This window comes from Temnothorax curvispinosus, unplaced genomic scaffold (assembly GCF_003070985.1).
Source record: "Temnothorax curvispinosus isolate PA1 unplaced genomic scaffold, ASM307098v1 QBEX01012938.1, whole genome shotgun sequence".
Lineage (NCBI taxonomy): Eukaryota > Metazoa > Arthropoda > Insecta > Hymenoptera > Formicidae > Temnothorax > Temnothorax curvispinosus.
In genome coordinates this window covers 120563-141741 of record NW_020222718.1, presented here as the reverse complement: position 1 = coordinate 141741, position 21179 = coordinate 120563, and the positions used below count along the sequence as shown (strand labels likewise).

General features: G+C 40.4%; 3 protein-coding genes across 8 annotated transcripts in view; all 3 read left to right on the top strand.

The window, feature by feature from the left end:
- Positions 1 to 463: 463 nt before the first annotated feature.
- On the top strand, positions 464 to 1980 carry LOC112462914 (pleckstrin homology domain-containing family J member 1-like). Its single transcript, XM_025028984.1, has 2 exons — positions 464 to 772; positions 1239 to 1980. The coding sequence occupies exons 1-2, from the start codon at positions 682 to 684 to the stop codon at positions 1712 to 1714; spliced, it is 567 nt and encodes a 188-aa protein (XP_024884752.1). The 5' UTR covers positions 464 to 681; the 3' UTR covers positions 1715 to 1980.
- A 1082-nt stretch (positions 1981 to 3062) lies between these two features.
- On the top strand, positions 3063 to 4890 carry LOC112462924 (WD repeat domain-containing protein 83-like). 2 transcript variants are annotated; one of them, XM_025029019.1, is made up of 5 exons: positions 3063 to 3220; positions 3293 to 3390; positions 3469 to 3712; positions 4024 to 4250; positions 4342 to 4890. In XM_025029019.1, the coding sequence occupies exons 2-5, from the start codon at positions 3318 to 3320 to the stop codon at positions 4713 to 4715; spliced, it is 918 nt and encodes a 305-aa protein (XP_024884787.1). In that variant the 5' UTR covers positions 3063 to 3220; positions 3293 to 3317; the 3' UTR covers positions 4716 to 4890. The 2 variants fall into 2 exon arrangements, with proteins under 2 accessions (XP_024884787.1, XP_024884786.1); XM_025029018.1 differs by having other exon boundaries at positions 3063 to 3390.
- Positions 4891 to 5581: 691 nt separating this feature from the next.
- The window catches only part of LOC112462923 (very low-density lipoprotein receptor-like), a 28845-nt gene continuing 13247 nt past the window's right edge, over positions 5582 to 21179 (top strand). For 2 of the 5 annotated variants that reach the window (XM_025029016.1, XM_025029015.1), the window contains exons 1-3: positions 5583 to 5781; positions 6267 to 7145; positions 11038 to 11163. In XM_025029016.1, coding sequence (XP_024884784.1) covers positions 7067 to 7145; positions 11038 to 11163 — 205 coding nt within the window. In that variant the 5' untranslated portion in view covers positions 5583 to 5781; positions 6267 to 7066. Of the gene's footprint in view, positions 5782 to 6266; positions 7146 to 11037; positions 11164 to 21179 lie in introns of all 5 variants that reach the window. The other 3 variants (XM_025029013.1, XM_025029014.1, XM_025029017.1) reach the window with 3 other exon arrangements.

The following is a 21179-nucleotide window of genomic DNA, read 5'->3' as shown; positions in this document are numbered from 1 at the left end:
TAGCTAGCTCCTATAATTCGTTATATCTCTCTAATCTAATCTCAGCTCTTTTCGCGCGTTATAGAAAAAAAAAGGATTGATTAATACGAGCAGATATAAAACAGCAGGAGGCGCAGGAGCTGACGATACTGCAGATGTCCCCCGAATCATATTAACGCTCGGGCTTTCATCGAAGTCGACATAAGTAATTCCGCGTTTATTTTCCGGCTTTCGCGGAACATTTCATGTTTCGACAGGATATATCGCTCATAATTTTTCGTCGCCACGAATGAACGTGGGAGCTACACCCTATACCCCTTCCGCGTCCATCGATTGAGATTCGAATCGATAAATTGAGACGCTGATGCATCGATCGGAAAATAGGAAGCCGCGTGAAAATCTTCTAGCAATTTTTTATTTGAGCGAGCTATTTCGAAACTATGACGCGGTCACCACCAGCTCGTTTCGTCGAGCGTAAGATCGCGCGATTATTGATCGCGACGTAAAAGTGAGAGCGCGCCCACGTCAATTAATTAACGTCGGAGACGAGAGCGAGCGATATATTAACGTGATCGACGAATCGAGGATGGAACGTGCCGTCACGGCGGCGCGACGGCTTCTGTAAAGTCCTGTAACTGTTGGTGGTGCGTACACGCGTGACACGCGTCGGCGGCGACGACGTCCTCGGAGTCCGGGTCGGGCATGAGATTCAATGACAGGGAGCTCGCGGAGGCGAGCTTTGGACCCGCGGACCTGGAGGGACGTCTAAATCACAAGCGGGCTCATAAGTCAGGTTAGTTTAGTCGTTTTTACATAACGCGACGGGCCTAACCTGTCACCTGTCACTTGACGAACTTCTATGGAGAGAGAGATACGATTATACATATATTATAAATAATTGTTCTGTTAGAATTAGATCGCGGATTTTATCGTTATAGATTGTCGTATGCTGCTACTGCGCGATTACCTTCCTTCGGTTTAGACTTGAGGGGGAGTTTTTTTTTAAATCGCTATCGCCTCTCGAGACTGTAAATAGAGCTGCTTATAAAAAATTGTAAATAAAGCTGCTGCTTAAGAGAGTTTTGTTTATGGAGAATAATTGTACCGCTTTCTGGATCAAAACAAAGAAAGAATGTGTAGTCTGTTATAATATCTGTGGCTTAATGTCAATTGAAGGAAGGAATCAAAGGCGTATTCTAATTGTTGATAATTAAATTAACATCTATCTAATATATTTTTACTTTTATATTTGCTTCCAGTGTTTAAAGAGAAGTGGTTCAAGCTGCGATACAATCTACTGTTTTACTTCAACATCAATGACTTGGGGCACATTGATAGGAGGCAACCCGCCGGGGTCATCGTTCTAGAGAATTACAGCATCAATATAGATAATTCGTCCGAGGGGGCGTTTGCGTTCAGTATCTCGTTCCGCGACGAGCTGGAGAAGCGACATGTGCTGAGCGGTCGATCGGAGTCCCAAGTGGAGCAGTGGGTCAACGCGCTCAAGCAAGCGAGCTACGAATATTGGCGATCACGCCTGATCATGCTTCAGGAAAGATTGTGCAAGAAAACGGGAAAGGACCCGTTGCTCATGTATCCCAGAAATCAGGGTGTGGTGCGAGACGAAGCTTGGGAACCTGCCACCAGCTTCAGATCTCATGTACGTTCCTTTACGACGTCAGTCGCGCCTACATTGAATACAATAACGAGGGACGTTAATCTCATAGATCTTTAATACAGGACAATAATTTTAGACACTACCTGAATTAAAATTGTTAATTTTTAAAATTTAATATCTACAAATGCCGGCCTCGCGAAATTTATATTTTGAAGGAACAATATGTACATAATCGATGTAAGAAAGTTTTGTGGAAAACTGCCACGAGCGAGCAAGTTTTAGGATGCAGGTTCACAATAAGTATGTACGAGCTTTAATAATTTATATATTATAATAATAAGATAGTATACTATATAGAATTTATATTCTATGAGACAAAATGTAAAGGAAAATAGAAATATTATAGTCAGACGAAGTAATTTACTTCAAATAATAATGATTTTGTTTATTATAATATTAGAATGCGTTTCAAATCCAAAAGAGATTAAAAACAGTTATTAAAAAGTTAAATGTAAAAAGAAAACAGTCTTGTGAAAAAGTTATTATTTTCCTAATGCGACAACGAATATAGGTATACAAGAACAGAAAAAATTCGAATGATATAAAGTAATAATACTGACAAGGTAGTACGGATATAAAATATATGCAAGTAACATACAATGATATGAATTTAAAACTTGGTTTAATTTATAATAATATTGTAAAACAAGTTATATGAGTGTACTGATGCATATTTAGTAATTTTCGACAACTAAATATTAATATTGAATACTTAACCCTTAACGTGTACACGTGGGTCTACGGCGTCCGAGCTGAAAGTGATATCTGCTCGTAACTGTAAAACTTGCAAGCCTGTTAGAAGATATTAAATAAACGATGTTCATCAAAATGACTATGCAGTCGTCAACTACAATGTAGACAGATGTTTCATGAATTTTTTTTAGATTTCTTAAAATACTTTAAGGTAGGAAAAAATAGCGTTGAACGTGACAGACCCCCGTATACACTTTAAGGGATAATAATAAATTATGTACAATTCATATTGTAACACAAAACAAATTTTGTTATTTTTTGTGTAATCGCTACTTCTTCTACCTCTGTATAAATTTAATGAAATATTCATTTATCAAATACTCAATCTGTGTCTAACAAAATTCTGTAATAGTAACATTGTAAAGTTTATAATGAAAAAAATAAAGGTATTTTTATAATTTTTGCACTTTTCTTAATTTTATTATCAAAAACTGTATTAAATACTTTCTATACATAATATACTACATTTATATATGTATAATCTTCGATATCTTAATATAAGCATAAGAAAATGCTCCCCGCTTTAAAATAGCATATATCTATTTGTAGCGCGAACGCGCAGAATGATGTTTTATCGACAGTGTCGGAAAATGGACGTTGCTACGTAGTACCAATTTTTAAAATGGATGTACTGACGGTCCTACACGAAAAAGGCCGGGATAAGTCTTTCTATAGTTTATTTGTTTATTTATTTATTACATACTGTACACTGTACTCCGACAAGCAAGACAGCAAGTGAAGCAAGATGTATCTTCTGTTATAATTTTGATAACTGAGAAATTAATTCGTATAATAATAATAGAGAAAAAGGTATTTAAAATAATAGAGAAAAGATATTTAACACATTAAAAGAATTTATCACAGAACTTCATTATATGTAAGCTGTCTTAAGAAGAAGAGAAGAAAAATGAATATTGAATACAAATTCGAGAAAGAAATCGACTGCAAGCAAGGGGCCGTCAGATCTGTACGATTCAGTGGTAAGGAGACTCGTTTACTTTTAATACACTATTATTTTATCAGACATGTATATGAAAGCTGATGGTTTTGCGTTTCAGTGGACGGTTCGTATTGCGTAACGTGCGGGTCAGATAGGAAGCTAAAATTATGGAATCCGTACAAGTCTGTTACGTTAAAGACATACGGCGGACACGGTGACGAGGTTATGGATGCCTCCGCGTCCTGCGACAGCAGCCAGATAGTATCTTGCGGATTAGACAAATCTGTAATCGTCTGGGACGTGGCAACAGGCACGCCTGTGCGTCGTTTCCGAGGACACGCAGGACCCGTCACGACAGTCAGGTAAGTGTGTTGTTTGCAATTGCGAAGTTAACGAGTATCAAGATTATTACTATATTTTAGTTTAATAATCTAGTCCAGTGAGGATCGTTGCGAACAAATTTATTAAGACTTGTAAGTGCAAAGATGAAAAAGTGCTCTCTGTCTGACGACGCTAATTAAATTCTGTCTTAAATAAAGATGATTAAGTTCAATGAATCTAAAACTCGAATGTCAAATATAATGATTTTTATGTTACGACGTTTGAACACGCAATATATTTCTGAAACGTAAGTTCTTTCAGCTAAGCTCAATGTTTCCTATTGCAATCACAGATTTAACGAAGAATCGTCAATGATTGTTTCTGGATCGCGTGACAACAGTGTCATGTGTTGGGACGGACGTTCCAAGGCGCAAGAAGCGGTACAATCTTTGAACGACGCCAAGGATTCCATTTCGAGCGTGAGGGTTTCGGACCACGAGATCTTGTCCGGTTCTTTCGACGGCAAAGCACGCACGTATGATATACGAGTAGGTGAACTTTGCGAAGATTATATGGGAGGTAAGAAATAACGAATCAATGTAACGGATTACCGACTTCGCGTTGATTAGAAAGTAATACAGTATTATACAACACGATGCAAACTTTTCAGATGCGATCACATGCGCCAGTTTCACCAGAGACGGACAGTGTCTGGTCGTCAGTTGCGCGGACGACGTGATCAGATTGATCGACAAGGACTCGGGAGAGCTACTCGGCGAGTTCGCCGGACACACTGGGAAGGATCTGTGCCTGGAATCGATCGTGGACTGTCAAGACACGAGAATTCTTTCCGGCTCGGCCGACGGAAACTTGTGGATTTGGGATCTAGTGTCTCAGAAAGTGGTCGCGAAGCTCTCGGGTTCTAAGCCAACCAAGCACCCTACTGTATCTATAAGCGTTCATCCGCAGAAGAACTGCTTTTTGGCGTCTAACGGATCTAATGTATTGATGTGGAGCACGCAGACTCACACAGATAACGAGTAATAGCGAAGTTTGTTCCATTATTACCCCTTTGTGTACAGAGTAAGTCCGAAGTCTGTGATTTCCAAATAATTTTAGTTCCAACAATTTCTACAAGATTTTTTACAAACTAAATATTTATTATATGGTATATTAATGTATATATTAATAATAATAATAATATAGCTATTTTTTAAAGTCGAACTATTTAATAATTAATGGTTGCTTGTCTACTTGACAATTTTGGTAAAAAAAAAACTGTAAAAGTTTATTGTCTAGCAAACATTGCGTCATTTCGATGAGTTAAGAAATTATGTACTTTTAAACACAAACAGCTTGTATTATTCTGCGATCTTTCTTACAGTATCTAATCATATTTCTCAAGCAAGCATATATTTTCAGACTACTAAATATTAGTATTCGTGTGAGACAAACAACTAGGAATGACAAATTTCATCCATCGACATAAAGAGACAAACAAGGCAAAAAAAAAACAAAAGAATTCCATTTAAGAGTGATGCCTCGATTCGCACACAGGTGCGGGGTGCGTGCGCGTGCCGCGTCGGCGACGCGCGCGAGCGCAGAAATTTCACATCGTCATTTCTTCATCGTTCGCGGAAGGAGCGAGTAATAAGGAGGTGGTGCGTGGCCTTTCCGGGTTAAGCCGGGGCCACGTATCGTACGATTCGCACGCGTGACGAGGTGACGCGCGTGAAACGCTACTTTCGAGCGCCCGGCGCGGCGTTTCAACGCCGGTGCGCGTTTAGCGCAATGGGGCTGGCGGGGGGAGGGGGCGAGAGGGGGCAAGCGGAACGGCGAGCGCGCACAATGGAACGAGAGGAGCGAAACTGCGCGCGCAGGTGGCGCGATGTCGGTGCGTCAGAGCTACTGGTCGGCCGGCGTAGTCTCGCCCGGGAGAGCGCGCGAAGGAAAGAGAGAGAGAGAAAGGGAGACGGAGTGCGACGTTACTCGCACTGGGCGATCGAGCGTGGCACCAGAGAAGCGACAGAGAGCGAGAGAAACCGGCTGAATCGCAGTGGCGGATTATAGGACACGGAATTTGAACTAATTTCGAGACTTCCCGTCGCTGGTAAACATTTTTAATTAAGAAAGTGTCAAAGAGAGAGAGAGAGAAAGAGAGTATGAATGAATGAGAGAGTGAGAGGGAAAGAGAAAGAGTTTATCGAGTATATTATTCGCGGTTTAACTGGAAGTAATGATCATGAAGTTTATAATATATAAACGCGGAATTATAAAACGCATTTTTAAAAGTTTCCTGAAACATTGGAGTCTCCAGGCGCGAAATGACCTCGATGATTTCCTCGTTCGAATTGTCGGAGTAACGAAAATCGGGGAAGCCTTTGCGAAGCGGATATGGGACTACGATAATGATCGTCTTAATGGTCTCCTCTAATGGTTTGTTGTGATAACGGTCTGACGCTCATTCGCGTGTAAATGAAACTCGACTCTTTCTCGCGTAGCGCTCCGGAATCTAATTCGCTCCGAATTCGCCGACGATTTAAATCCCCCCTCCGCCCTGACTGAATCATTGTTTGCGACCGGGAACTTTTGCAGGATGCGACGAGAGGATCGAGCGCCTCCGCGTTGGAGATCCGCCCCGAGCCCCGAGCCGCCCGAAAATCGGAGGGCGCTGACGGCCTCGGCGCGGTAATCCGCCACTGGTCGGGATCGACGCAGCGGGCAGCAGCGGGTAGCAGCAGCGGGCGAGGAAAGGCGAGGGAGAAGGACGGATATACCTCGCGGGACGCGCACGGAGGTGGTCGCACACGGGGCGGGCCGGTCGGTCTCACCACTTCGCGGAGTGTATTTTTTTTCTTGCGCCGCGCGTAATCGCGAGGAGGAGAGCGACTGACAGGCAGAGAAGGACGGGCGACGAGGCGGCGAAGGTTGCGACTGACGAGAAAGACGGAGTGAGAGAGAGGGAGCGAGAGAGCAGGACAGCGAGATCGTCCGATTGACGGGCTCGACGGATACCGATGCCGGTGGCTGTTGGACCGCGTGGTCTCGCGAGGATGCTCCGTCAGTGATCGCCACTCCGTCCGACAGCGGTGTACATTGTTGTTGTTATTGTCGTTGATCGATATTCTCGCGAGAAGAAGAGAAGGCGCCAAAGAGAGAGAGAGAGAGATAGAGATAGAGAGAAGAAACCCGGCGAGGGGGCGAGCGAGCGAGGGAGAGGCAGGGAGAAGAAACTGTCGCGGCAGGAAGCACCGCGAGAGGTTGGCAACGGTGGTGGTGTGCCCGCTCTGCCGCTGGGGTGGTGGTGGAGGTGGTGGTGGTGGTGGTTCGCCGTGACACAGTGGTGGAACGGAGGCACGAAGGACACGACCGTGAGAGAAGAAAAGAGGGTTGTTATGGGGCGAGAATCCCGTGGCGTGTTGCTGCTCGTCGCGCTGGCCGTGCTGGCAGCCGCGGACGCCTTCTCGACCGACAGTAAGTCCGCATTTTTTTCAGTCACAGTTACGGCGGAGAAACATTTTCGCTCTGGAGCGACAGCGAGCGAAAGGGGCCAGAGGCGCGAGGGGGTGATGGGGAGAGATCGGAGCGGAGGAGGCGGCGAGGGGAAGAGAGCTGGTCCTGAAGAGCCTGGCCCGTATACACCCAGCTGCGTCGCGGTCCTCGGAACAAAACTCGCGATTCGACTCGCGTTCATCTACGAAAGCCTTCTACGACGGTATCGCGACGTATCGACGAATTTTTCAGTTATGACTTCGTTCGCCTTTGCTGCGCTCTGTCCTCCCCCTCCTCCCGCTCCCTCCCACCGAGAGGCGCGTCAATGAGGGGCTCGCGGATTTTAACGTTCGCTCTCTTTTTTTTCTCTTCTGAGGGTGGGTTATTTGTCCACGCGTTATTTGATCAGCGCTGGATATCGGGAGGAGACAATCGATTTATTTACGACCGTAGTCTCGCGTACGTGCTATTATTGACTGTCAACGTCATCGCTACCGTCGTCCGATGTTAATGTGAGACGCGCGTCAGAGATTAATGGCATTGTGACATCGCGTATTATTTCGTAAGAGAAGAGGACAAGATCCTGCGAAGCCTCTGAAACAAAAAAAAAAACATGCCGGCGAGGAGATTCCATGGCGGCCGTTTCTCTCTCACCCCGAGTCTAGCTCCGAAAATTTCCACTCTCGTCGAGAACGCGCCGCAGAGATCGGATACTCTCGTCGTGTATTGAAAACCGAATTTTGAAAATCACATTATTACATCAAATTTGTATCGCGAAAATTAATAATGTTATAGTATCACGTTGAACTCGCGTCCCTGCGATTAATAACGTTAATCTAAATTAGGTTTAGGGTTTAGAGCATTTCCGAGGTGACTCGTGCGTCGCGCATTCGTGCGAGCGAAGCGCGTCGAGATCTTCACGTGTTCCCGTTCCGTTCGCGTCCCGATCGTTCGCAGCATCTCTCCGGACCGCGGGGACGAGCCCCCCGAAAAAGCGCCGCGGCCCGAGACGTTCGATTCAGCTGACGCGAAGTTGCACATTATTATGTAAGACCGATAGACACGACGTCGTCGGCGTCGTCGTCCCGTTTTGTCAACGGTCGCGCACACTCGCTCTTTTCCATTGAGCTATTGTGTACGTTTCTGTTTTTCGCCGAGACGAGATATGTATACATACATACATAGTAGGATGTTAACATGATTGACAGAAAACGGAGTAAAATGATAAGTCATTCAACGCCGCTTTGTTTTGATTTCCGCAATATTTGCAAGGCACGTGATATTCAAAATAAATAATATTTAGTCAACAAGCGCGTTATAGTTCCTGTTTCTTGCACGCGACATGTATGTACATATAAGTGAAAAATCGTCTCGTTACATTTTTAGTTTGATATGTAAAGGATTCCCGATTTTCTGACTTAATTCCGTCATCTGTCCGCAGATTTTTTGAAATTTTTTTCCGACATAATACAGAATTGGAGTTTTACTCGAGTATTTATATTTGCGCTTGTTAAGTATACACATATGTCATACCTCATACCTGATCACATAAATGCAGGTTAAATCAAGATTAGAGCATCCACGATACATCTGAATCTTTTTTCTTTTTACAAAGAGCAAAAGGAAAGGGAGAAAAGAAACTTTTCCCTGCACACATGCTTTTTTTATCTCGTACAGTTGTGAATACTCTGACATTTAAAAAATTAAGACCTGATTAATTCACCCCCTCTTTGAAGTTTAAAATTGTCTGATTGAATGTTTGATTTGAGTAATATTCTTAGGCATTGAAACGAGAGCACGAGCTAATTTTTTGTTCATCATATCGCATACAATATTAAATTCGACTTGATTTGAGTCATTTTTAATTATTCTTATAGATCGCCCCACTGCTCCTACTCAATGTGTCGGTAATTTAACTAAACCAACGGAGTTAAAATAATACTGTTTTGTGTTAATATAATAAATTTCGACACACATAGCAGTTAAAAATAACAAAATGTTATTTAACTCGAGATATTGGTTTAGATTTCATCCTTTGATGTTTAACATGTATATGGAGGGAAATAAAAACGTTAAAATTGTATTGCGAAAAATGAAAATCGAATCTGATAAAGCAAATTTGTTTCTCGATTTCTTTTGATCAAGGCTGTCGATTCGTCGTTTAATTTCTGAAATCGTAGTTTCGAAGAGCCGAGGGAATTGTTTCGACCAAGAAAATTTGTCAACGACAAATTTTGTGCGCTATTTTTCTGTTTGCGTTACGCGAGAGAACGCAGAGTACACTGTAAAAAAATTTTGTAAAATTACAACTATAGTGGATAATTTTGAGACCCACTATAACAGTTGTAATTTTACAAAATTACAGTACGGAAGGAAAAAGTAATTTTGAATTACAATTACACAAATTAAGAATGTGTGGAAATTTACACCTATTATAGTGGGTCTCAAATTACCCACTATAATAGTTGTAAATTTTACAAAAAATTTTTACAGTGTATAACTACCGGACCTATATAACGCGTTCGCAGAATATGTTTGGTACGCACCGCGGACAGAAACGAGACGCGCGCACACTAGTTACAGATATCCATCAGGCGCAATTAGCGTATAATGATTCTTCCGGCAAATCCAGGCGCCACGCAAACAAGCGTAACAGAATAGATCCCGTCGTCGTGGACGTTTATTTGATCGATTCTGACCGCGTACACACAACACACACACACACACACACGTTCAAGTTGCTTCGAAATTTGCGTACGTCTCGATTTCCACCGGTCCATTAACATCGCCCGGTAATTTCACCGAGGAATTCATGAGGTAGCGCAGGTAGCGTAAAGCACACAGCGGAAAATAGCCGGCGCGCACGTTCCACGTGATAAATCCGTGTCGGCGATTCCCGTCGGGAGTTGTTAAGGTGTTTCGCGGATCGATGCGTGGACCGTACGTGAATTCGCAAAAAAAAAAAAAAGAAAAAAGGAAAAACTTCGATCTCAGGATCGTCTGTTATTTCGCTTGGATTGCCACCGTGTACCGTTCGCATTATTTCGGATCCGTTCGTCGGTAATCTTTATACTGATATACTGATGGAGTAACTGATATCTTTATAGGAAACTCTCTCCTGTCGTACGAATCGTTAAATAAATATTTCTCCACACGATGACTACCGCGCAAGGAGAAATTACATTACAGTAAGAATATTATGTCAGATAGTGTTAGAACGTCGGTTAATTGAAATGAAAATTGTAAAATTAGAAATAATAATCGTTTACACGGCCCACGGGTAATCGAATAGCGATACTGCATGTGGTAAAATGCAAAGGTAAAATTGCGTGGTGTCACTGGTGTTATTTGCTCAATGAGCGTAGTAGGCAGAGATAAGTATCTAACTCTATTGTCGTCAACGAGAATTGCAAAGTAACCTTGTCGACCAGTTGATACGCAAATGAGTTACGCGAGAGATTACGTTTGATTTTATTATTGCTGCGTTTATAGCATTGGAACGACGCACGTGTCGCGCGGGGTCGCATCCATAGTCTCGTCTTCTAACGGCGAGTCACTCTAATTATAACTCCGCTACAAATCTTGGCGTTATCTCAATTCGTTTATTTACGAGATCCGCGAAGGTTTCGCAAGCCGAAAGAATGTAAGCGCGACAAGCAATTTGAGCAGTGAGTGAATCGAGCGATCGAGGGTATTCTCTCGAAAATACAGGTTTAATTTTAAAAGCTGAAAAATTACGATTGATTGATCTCCAGTACGCTTAATTTCCGTTTCTTACATTTATTGTTATTTTTTCTTACGTGCTGCTTGTGTTAAGTTTGTTTTGACTACTTGTTGAGTTTTTTCTCAGTGCATTTTTTTCGTTGGTTCTCAGGTAAACTAGCTTGTCCTTTGCGGCAGTTCCGATGTGCCAATGGCAGATGCATACCGATCTCGTGGGTCTGCGACAAAGCGGACGATTGTACTGACAATTCCGACGAAAGCCCGGAGGAATGCAAAAGTAAGTCACGCGCAGAATTATGCGAAAAATACGTCAAATTATATATGCAATATAACGTAACAACGATGACGTCCGGCGCGGTCCGTACGATCGAGCGCAAATTTGCGCAACTCTTTGACGCGTCAAATTCGCATATGAACCGAAACGCAAACATCATTTTACATAACAAATATTAACGTCGCGCAAACGATCGAGCCATTAGTCGTTTCTGCATGGGGTTTCGTGAATTTCTCGTTTACACTTCTATCGCGTTGTATATTTTTCATAATTATACCCCTTTGATCGCGCGAACTTAAGTGAGCGTCACCGAAATCGGAATTTTAGCGAAGTATTTTGCAGAATTGTAGAGGGAATTTTTTAATAATTATTTCGAGACGTGGAGAAGTGGAGACGTGGAAAAGTGATAAATCGTTTGAAATTTTTTAACGACAAACCATAATCACCGACTTGCGCATCGAACGTTTCTTTGCTCCGCGAGTAATGAAATATTTATGAATCGGCGTTATTTGCGACTTCGTTTTACGGTGTCAATATATCGACGAGAGTAATGTTGCGCGCGCTCGCGACATGAAAAATGACGCAGGGAGAAATGATAAGTTGTTTCGGAAGTTTCGCGCTGTGCTACATGCGAAAGTGTGCGTACACGCAAGCGTGTGTACGACCCAGCGCGCGCGCGTGGGTTTGTTAATTAAATGACGATCCGTTGACAAATAAGCCGTCCGCGTGTTTGCCCGCGCGTTCTTCCGCCGTTTTATTGATCTCGAGTAGATGTCTCAGCAGTGGGCTGACCGAACTAATTTTCGCGGCTGCGATTTAAAGCTTTGGCGAACCTCGGCCCGTTCGATCGATCGCACTTGGAGATTTATTTACGAGGCGCCGCGTGTGCGCCAAACAAACCGCATCCCGATCGACGATGCATAATGACGTTTAATAATTATAATAATACGGCGTAACGTCTGCGCGAGTCCGGAGTGTAGCCTCGCGAAGCGCCTCGCGCGAATAATGTTGGTGAATTATAGAATTTTAATCAAAACTTGAATTATGGCTTTCAATTTGCATTTCCGCTTGATTTCGAAACGATTGTCTTCTCTCAGCGCTTATAATCGATTGTTTATGTGCCTCGAGGAGGAAGTTGCGCAAGCGACGCCGTCCGAGAGTCAAGATTCGTCCAAAATTATACGAGTAGATAATTTTATTAGCGCATTCGTTGCACCTGATTTATCTTATCGCCGACGCGTCGTAATGACCTACATATGATACTGCATTCTTACGCGACGGTGTTTTCCCGCAGATAATTACATGTTGCATTTTTTTTATTGTTTTACAATTTATTAGTATTTGAGAACAATATATACGTATATAAATTTACTCAATATTTTCTGAGAAAAAAGTAAGGAGAAACTAAAAAAAATATTAAAACGAAAGAATTACGTTAAAATTACTCTAACGTGAGCTTCATTTTTTTCGATACAGGGTGTAAAATTCATCCCAGACATCCGTTCTCGAGTTTCGTGAATAATCACGTGATTCGTGACTTTCCTGTAATTGCTTCTCTGTGAATCGCGATTAGAAAGTTACTTACTTGTATCTTCGTTGATCTATTATTCTTCGATTATGATCCAAACACCGATCGATTCATTGAGTGAAGTTTACTCGCTTTATGAATCCTGGCCTTATGAATTCTTAGAAATCGTTTGGCTAAATGTTTATTTCAATAATAAACATTTCAATAATAACATTGAATTTTGAGCTTTGGCGTTTTCCCAATTAATCTATGAGTTTGCAGTTTCACGAGGCATATATTAGAACGAGCAGTATCGCTATGCGCAATATGTAATTATTTTCGAGCATTCTATACATAGTATGTCTCTGTATTCTATAGTAGGAGTGATTGGGGAGTGCGTTTCATCGCGATATGATTACAAGTCGATGATAATCAACGAGTTTGCATCGCGAATGTTTGCAACACATTGCATACGGTTGCATAGACATACATACATACCTATAACGGAACAAGAAAATCTGAAGCTTGCAAGGCAGTAATCTCTTGCCTTTCCTCGTACTTCAAGTCCGGCGCCTCGTGACGAAAAGAAAAACAGACGGGAAACAATAATCGCCATAATTTTATAAATATGTGATTATAGACCAGCGAGATGTGCAATTCCGCGAAAATATTACCGTAACATAAAAACTCGCCGTCCTTGCCAGTGCCTTATGCTATGGTTTCTCCAATTAATTACGCGAGAATCGGGCAAGACGCAGCCTCCTGTTAATCTTGCATCAGACAGAATGATCTAATCTGCTCTCCCGTATTAAAGAATAAAGCTATACGACATGTACTTATGTGTGCTAGTCTCATTTGTCCATTAAATCGTTGAGCTATTCGCTCGGAGCTTAGTCCGACAAATCTTGAATGATGAACGAGAAATATCGAAAATATATCTGGCAATGTGTGAAAGACATGACTTTTTTAAAAATATAATTATATATTATACATTATTTTTTTTATAAATAATCTCTATATATCTTTTTTACACTGATAAAGTATATCTAGTAATGCTTGCAAAAGACACGTTTTTTTTCTAAAAAATTATCATATATTGTTATATATTATATAAATTTTTTTAAAAATGATTATTATATATATATATATACCTCGATATAACAAAAAAAATTACATAAATTCTTTTATTCGTTATTTTCAAGAAATATGTTCAAGCAACCTGTATTTAACGCATAAATATTGCGTATACATCATGTCGCGGCATTTTCTCTCCTTTGACTACATTTCTCAAATTAGTTCCATTATACAGTTTTGCACTATACTCTCCTTAACGTAACGTAATTGTACTTTTGTAGAGCATTTAATTTTCCGTGGAAGATTCCCTCGCATTCGTGTAAATTGGTTCCACAGGCTGCGGGAACGCAAATAAACAAGCGGCTAAATAAGTAACTAAATAGACAAACTGCGGCACGATAGCGCAGCGACGTGAAATAATAAGATAGAAAAGGCAAAGGGGAAAAGGAAGACCGCGAGGGAAAAGGAGTGCTATCTAACGAGCGAAAAGGGGCAATAAAAACGAACGAGACCTGCCAAACGAACCAAACCGACATTGTCCTTTGTCGTTTCCCAGAACGTTTCGCAGGGCTTGCACTTTTGCACGCAGATTTCACCGCCTCGCGACTCCACAGTTTCTTCCATTTCTTTTTCTTTTCTTTTTCCCTGGTCCCTCGGCTCCTCGCATGCCGACTGTCATTTCGACCCTGGGATCTCGAATCCCATCCAGTTTTCGTCGATTTTCTCTCGCCTGTCCGAACGTTTCAACCGCGCGCGGCCGATTTCAACAGCTGGTAATCAGCTTCGATTCTCGAGTGCGCCATTTCCTCGAACGATCAAATTTCATCTTTAATTAGGATCGCGAACGAGATTCTTGATTCGAAATTATGAATCTCGATTGCGAGAAACGTATAAGCTGTACTAATGGAGCTGTAGATTTTCATGCGGTATATCAATGTCTTACACACTGGTAGAAGGTTCAAATTGTTCGAGAAATGCTACCGTCGCGTTTCTCATTCGAGGTTTTTTCTAATTCTAGATCGACGAAGGATAATCCTGTAAATGTACGGATGCAGTTAAGCGCGAGATACTTAGATCGTCGATTCATCAATACCATTAATCAGTCTTGACCACCGTGACCTAAGGCACGGTGCAATGCCATCGCTTCGGCGCGGCCGCAAGGTCCAGGCAATGTTGCATCAGCCCCCCCCGAGTCCATTCCTTTTTTCCTGTTTCGTCCTGTGGCTTCTTTTACACTGAACTCTTTCGCCGCCGCCGCCGCCGCCGGATACGCCGTCGTTCTTCCTCCATCAGCCGGCCTCCGTTTATTTAGGGTCGATGCATTTTATTGTAACGCAAGGTCCGCGCCAGTTGCATCAGTCGACGAGACGACGAGGAGAACCGATTCGGCTGGCGACTGCCAACGCACCATATAATTATGGTGAAAGCCAGTCGCGGCATGGTGTGTATAGGCTCTCGCATGATTTGCTCGAGCGTCGACTCGCGCATTGGCGGCCGCATCGATCGCTTCCTTGAGATTTTTCAACGTGAGGATTGGCGAAATTTTATTTGAATAACGGATGAATTACTTGAGCTGGAATTTGTTCGACCGAAACCGTTTTTTCATTGAGACATTCATAAAAACGTAACGCTGATGCGTTTATGTAAGTAACTTGAGAAGATCTGTAAAAATTATAAAAAAGAAAAATACGTTCGCGACTTGCAGACTCCGCCGTGGGAGTCTCCGAACTTCGTGCTATGCTTTCGCATTTAGACATCAATTGGTGCTTAACGATTTCTAACTCAATTGAAATCAATCGGTTGGTCTGCGTCACTGAAAGCAACGCCAACGAAATCTCGCGGACAATCATCGTGGTCATCGTTCAGTGTTGTCCCAAGTGAATCCATTTTTATTGCGTTAACAAATACATTCTGCAAACTTGCAATTGCAAAATAAATCGAAATCGGAAGCTGGTATTAACTGCTTAACGCGCGTTTTTGCTCTTTCGAAATTACCAACAATCGAAATGCCAAAATGCAACGCTCAAATTAATTATTCCTGTGTACAAATTAACATAACGTATAACCGATCGCGGAATTGTAATAAGAGAAGTTTTAGTTTTGAATTTCCAATTTGAACCGAACGTATACATTAAACGACTATGCGATATTCATAGTTATTTCACGAGAAATAAAACATGCAGTGCCATCAATTTCGGAACACATCGCATCTGATTGTCCTCTGTTTTCTGAATGGTATTTTTGTTATTAATTTCGGATTGGTGTTTTTAACGGATAATTCAAGATTAATTAATCTCAATTTAAATGGCCCGTGGGGTGGGGGGAGACTAAGCGAAGAACAGATATATAAAATATGAACTCGAACGATGTAATCGTGATAACGTCCCGGGGTAGTAAATATTGATCGTGACGACGCGTGAAAAGCGATATTCATAAGAAGTATAGCGCACGCATTTCGTGGCGAATGCATAATGCACATAATCGTCGACAGTGCCGAGCATATTATTACCTGGTCTATTTCAGCCTTTCAAGTTGTTGAATGGCTGAACGTTAACGCACGCGTATTTTCTGTCACTCGCAAATCGGTACCGCGCGCAAAGTGACACTCGCGAGAGATATACAACGCGTAGCGCGTTTTAATAAAATTCAAATTTTTTCGATTCTCTTCGGGAAAGGGGATCTCGTGTGAAAAAATTTTATTCCACGTTCTCGATTTACCTTTACATGCATAATAGAATCACCTTTTTGATTGTTTTATTAGCTAACATCGGTATATCCATATGTATTTTCTGCATCATGCTGATTCTGGTTACAAGTCAATATCCACGAAAGACGTATCAATTCTGGAAAAAGATATTCTCAGCGAGAATCTCACGATTTTGAGGCAGACATTTAATTATCAATTGTAATGACATTTTTAGAAGTGTCGATTTTTCCTCTTTTTAAGTAAAGACCTATCCGTTTTTTGTAATGGAATTTGTATCCGTGATGTCGGAGATATTGACTTGTGACAAAGTTATATAAATCTTGTATAATCCATAACTGAGAGGAATTGAGAGGAATTTCGCTTTTGGATTCCAATATTTAAGCAATTTCATCCTCGAAACCTCGAAAGTTAACGTTACATATGTATTTAAGATTACTTTGGAGCTTCGTAACTTCGCTCGAATCTATGCAAATCAATTTAAATCGTCTACTTCATGAATCGAATATGTACTACGATAACGGCAAAACAAAAAGTTTTTATCCCGCACGACGAACAAACGGAATTATTTATTTACAATTTTACTTAAATAAAAGAGGAGAGCGGCAACTCGCGCGCGCTTGCGCGCACGTCGGAGAATGATAAATATCCTCGCATCTACCGTTAATATCTAATATTACCTGCTCGGAAATTCATGGATTATTATGTGACAACAGCTCGCGATATAATAACCATCGCGTAATTTGATACAATAATTACATGACGTTCATTAATTAATCATTTGCGCGTTTAACTCTTGTGAAGCCGTCCGCGAAATACTCCACGTTCTCGCCAGATATAATGCATTTCGGACGCAGCCAATAAAGCCTGTCACGAGAATGATATTGCCTTTATCAATCTTTTGCAATCGTGCAACTTTCAACTTTGTATATCAAAGCCGATGTTATACGCATATCTAGATTCGTTCGGTCTTGGACGAATTACACAAATGCTGCTCAATCTTTTTTTTTTTTTTTTTTACAAGAGGAGTATCGGATGGGACTTTTTCATCAGCGTAATCGATCGGAAAATACTGGCACTGCAAAGCGCCAGACTTCTCTCTCCGCCGTTATATTAAATTTAAACGCCGTGCTGTGTGCGCAGCACGAAATCCAATAAATTAGTTCGCATGAATACATTGGGCAGTCTCGTGACACATAGTTTCAATTAATCCGCTCGTAGCTTCTTGCCACTGGAAAGTATATAGGGTATCCCTCCCTAACTGCTAATACAAACAGCAATGATTCTGCTGTAAAAAAAAAAATAAATTGGAAATAAAAGATAAAATTTTTTTGCAATTTAAAATCAGTTTTAATAGTTTGCAAACTCAATATATTTTTTTTTCTGTTAAACTTTAACAAGAGTTAATTCAATTTTAAATGGCCCTTTATCGTGGTATCGAACTGCTCAAACGTTAGTGATTTCAGCAGCGTTTAAATATAAATAATGTCGTTATATTTATAAAGATATTTCGGTATTGCATCAGTGGTGCATTAAGAATAGGATTCTCGGAAACGGACCGATCGATTCGTGAAGGTAATCGTGAGCGCGCAATGACCGAGATATCGCTGATAGAGGCGTGATCTAGTCGTGGGACGCGGAAAGTCAAGCGCGTGAAAAGGGAATGACGAGACGGCTGCTTTTAAACAAGAGTCGCAATACAAGACAGGATTCTTACGCGGCCAGAAAACTGGTCACGATCCCGTCTCGCGCATATACGTCTTACCTTTTAACGGGCTATACACGACGTGCATATTTCGTACATACGCTTTATATTTTGTAGCATGTTCACGTGCTATTAGTGAGTCGCAAAATTATCTGCATTTTCTCAATTGTTGGCTTCGCACGATCGATATTTTTTTATATGTTGTTAACGGAAAGTTGTGTAGCATCTATCGTCGATGAATTTTTAAATATGTAAACAAAGATAGGTGTGTGTATATATATATATATATATATATATATGTGTGTATATTGTAGAAAAACGACTAACGAACTCAGTCGAGACCTATGGCGTGTATTCATATATACATGTGTACATATATACCGATTGCATATTCTATAAATCTATATTGAATATTGCATTTGATTTTAGCGTATATTGATTATTCCAGTGAACGACGACGATTCATCATTCATTCCGTACCGAAAACTCGAGATGCATATATCTCAGAATATCATGTTTCTGCAAACGAAGTGCTGGTCAGCTCTTCGACAGTCTTTCGACAGTTGTTCGACAAAAACGATGTCATCATTCACTTATTAATCCACGCGAAGTACAATAACCGCATCAAATATTAATGAAAAATTTTTTGACAAATTTTTTTCTTTATTGAAAATACCAAGGTTATCATTATTTTTCAATTATTAATATTAATTCTTTTCCGTTCGATTTTTTGTAACCATATAAATTTTTTTAAATATTACGATTTTGTGATTATTATGTGAATAACATTTTCAAATCTCTTGACACACACTTATTACACATATTTTAAAATTCACGTTTTTAAAAATATTTTTTTTATAATATTAAATATATTTGTATAACATAAAAAATTTAAACACGTTTTAAAACCTATAAATATTATATATTTTTAAAAAGGAATATTTAAATAAATTTGCATTTTTACAATCGAAATAACTCAAACTTGGACCAAATCTATATAAAAATGAATGAAACAGTAAGATTAAATGTATCTTTAATTAAAGCTTAAGTCAAAATTGTATTATAATTAAATTAATTTAAAATTAAAAAAGAGGAGCTTATGTTTCTTTGAAATTTGACTCATAAAAGCTTTATCATCGTTAAGCTAATATCTTAAAAACTATTAATGTCTCCGTATTTTCGTTGAAAGCACCTATATATTTTTATCTTTCAAGAACTTATTTAGTACAAATTATTCAAGCAATCAATGATAAGTTAATTTGTTTCTCATAATGAGCACATAAATTGCATGTGTAACATTCATAATGATATTTAAAAACATATAGGGGAAAGAATATTGATTTATTCGCGATCATTACTGTTACGCATTCATCGCGGAAACGCAAATTTTTTAGATAAGATATCCTATGTACAAGCGTCGATATTTCGCACTTAATCAATTATACATGCTTCGGTCTCGAATTATCGTCTCGATAGCTTTCTGAAGTCCGGCCGCCGGCGCTATCTTCCGCTGTGCTACTTTTCGTATTTTTTGTGCCAATATCTGACCGCATCGATGCTTCAGTTACTTTCGTGTTATCATTATGCTGCCACGAATGATGCGTTCCAAGAACTTGATAAATGACGATAATGTTCGTCTACGTACCGCTTCTTTTGTACGTTTACGTACGGATTTATCTAATCCTTTGACAATACGTATTAACAGCAAGTAGCAAAAGAAGCGAGAGGGATTTAATCGAGAATAACGTGCACGTTTTTACGTCGATAAACATAGCCGTATAAATTTGCGAGGAATGCCTGAAAAATTATTTGAAAAGATATAGAGGATAGTTGTTCCCCGGCGATTTTTATGCATATAACTCTCTCGTAGTATGCGTATAATATTTCAAGTATCATACGGACAAGATAATAAACACACATTACTTAACGCTTTATATTTAAAAAAGAATAATAGTTTCTACAAAATAGTAAACGTAAAAGAATGTTACTCGGCGAGGGAAAAGCCGCAGGCTAAAATGTAATACATATTTAATAGTTTTAAAAAGCATGTTAAAGCCTGTTAATGAATCGATGTAGTTTTTAAATCGTATTAAAGCAAACCTAGCGTACAACGGTAAACAAAAGGATATGCCGCGCGCAAATATTTTTCTATCTATTCAATTTTGAAATTTAGAGAATCTATGAATTTTTATTCTGTCAATATCCAGGATTATCGTGTTACCCATTTAATGTGTATTGAACCGATGACTTAAATGTCATGCGCTACATATTTCATTTTTAACATGTAATTTTATTTTTATTTTGTTGCAACTACTTCACGTGTCAACTCCGTACATTTTTGTCTACCGTTGAAATTATTGTGAATTCACACATATAAAAACACTTTATTGTGTAAAAGGCGATGTTATAAAATGTTCAAATTTATAATCCGTGAAAAAGTAAAGTTTGTCTATAGTGTCTATACACACCTACCCACGTACACGCACACAATGCTTTTTAAAATAAAGTGTTTTTATATATACGGCAGAAAGTTTGTCAGAAATCTACTTATCGTATGATAAAATATCCAAATCGGTTACGGTATTTATAATTGAAAAGTATTACGTCTTTATTTCGTATATTGATATGTAGAAACTAATATTTCTTCTTCGACACTAATCCTTGTGTATATGTTTAATCATGTGTGCGTGATTTAGAAAAACGTGAGAAACGCACTGGATTCGCAACGAGGATCAGCGGTAGGGCTTTGATTCGCTTCTCTCCTTCTGCCACACCGCGGAACACTTGCGTGCGCGTGTACGTGTGTGCATGCCAAAGCCCATATATAGGCGCCCCTTTGGCGGGCTGCGGCCTTACAGAATCCGCGGCTACCACCGTGAGTGCATCGTTGCGCCAGGTGTGCGTCCCGGTGCTCGCATTTTACCGCTTTCGTCGTCGCGCGTGAAAGCTAAAACTGCGAAGTCGCTCGACGTCCGAGAGAGTTCCTCCTCTCTGCTCCGATGATCCAGAAGTATCGGGAACGGGATTAA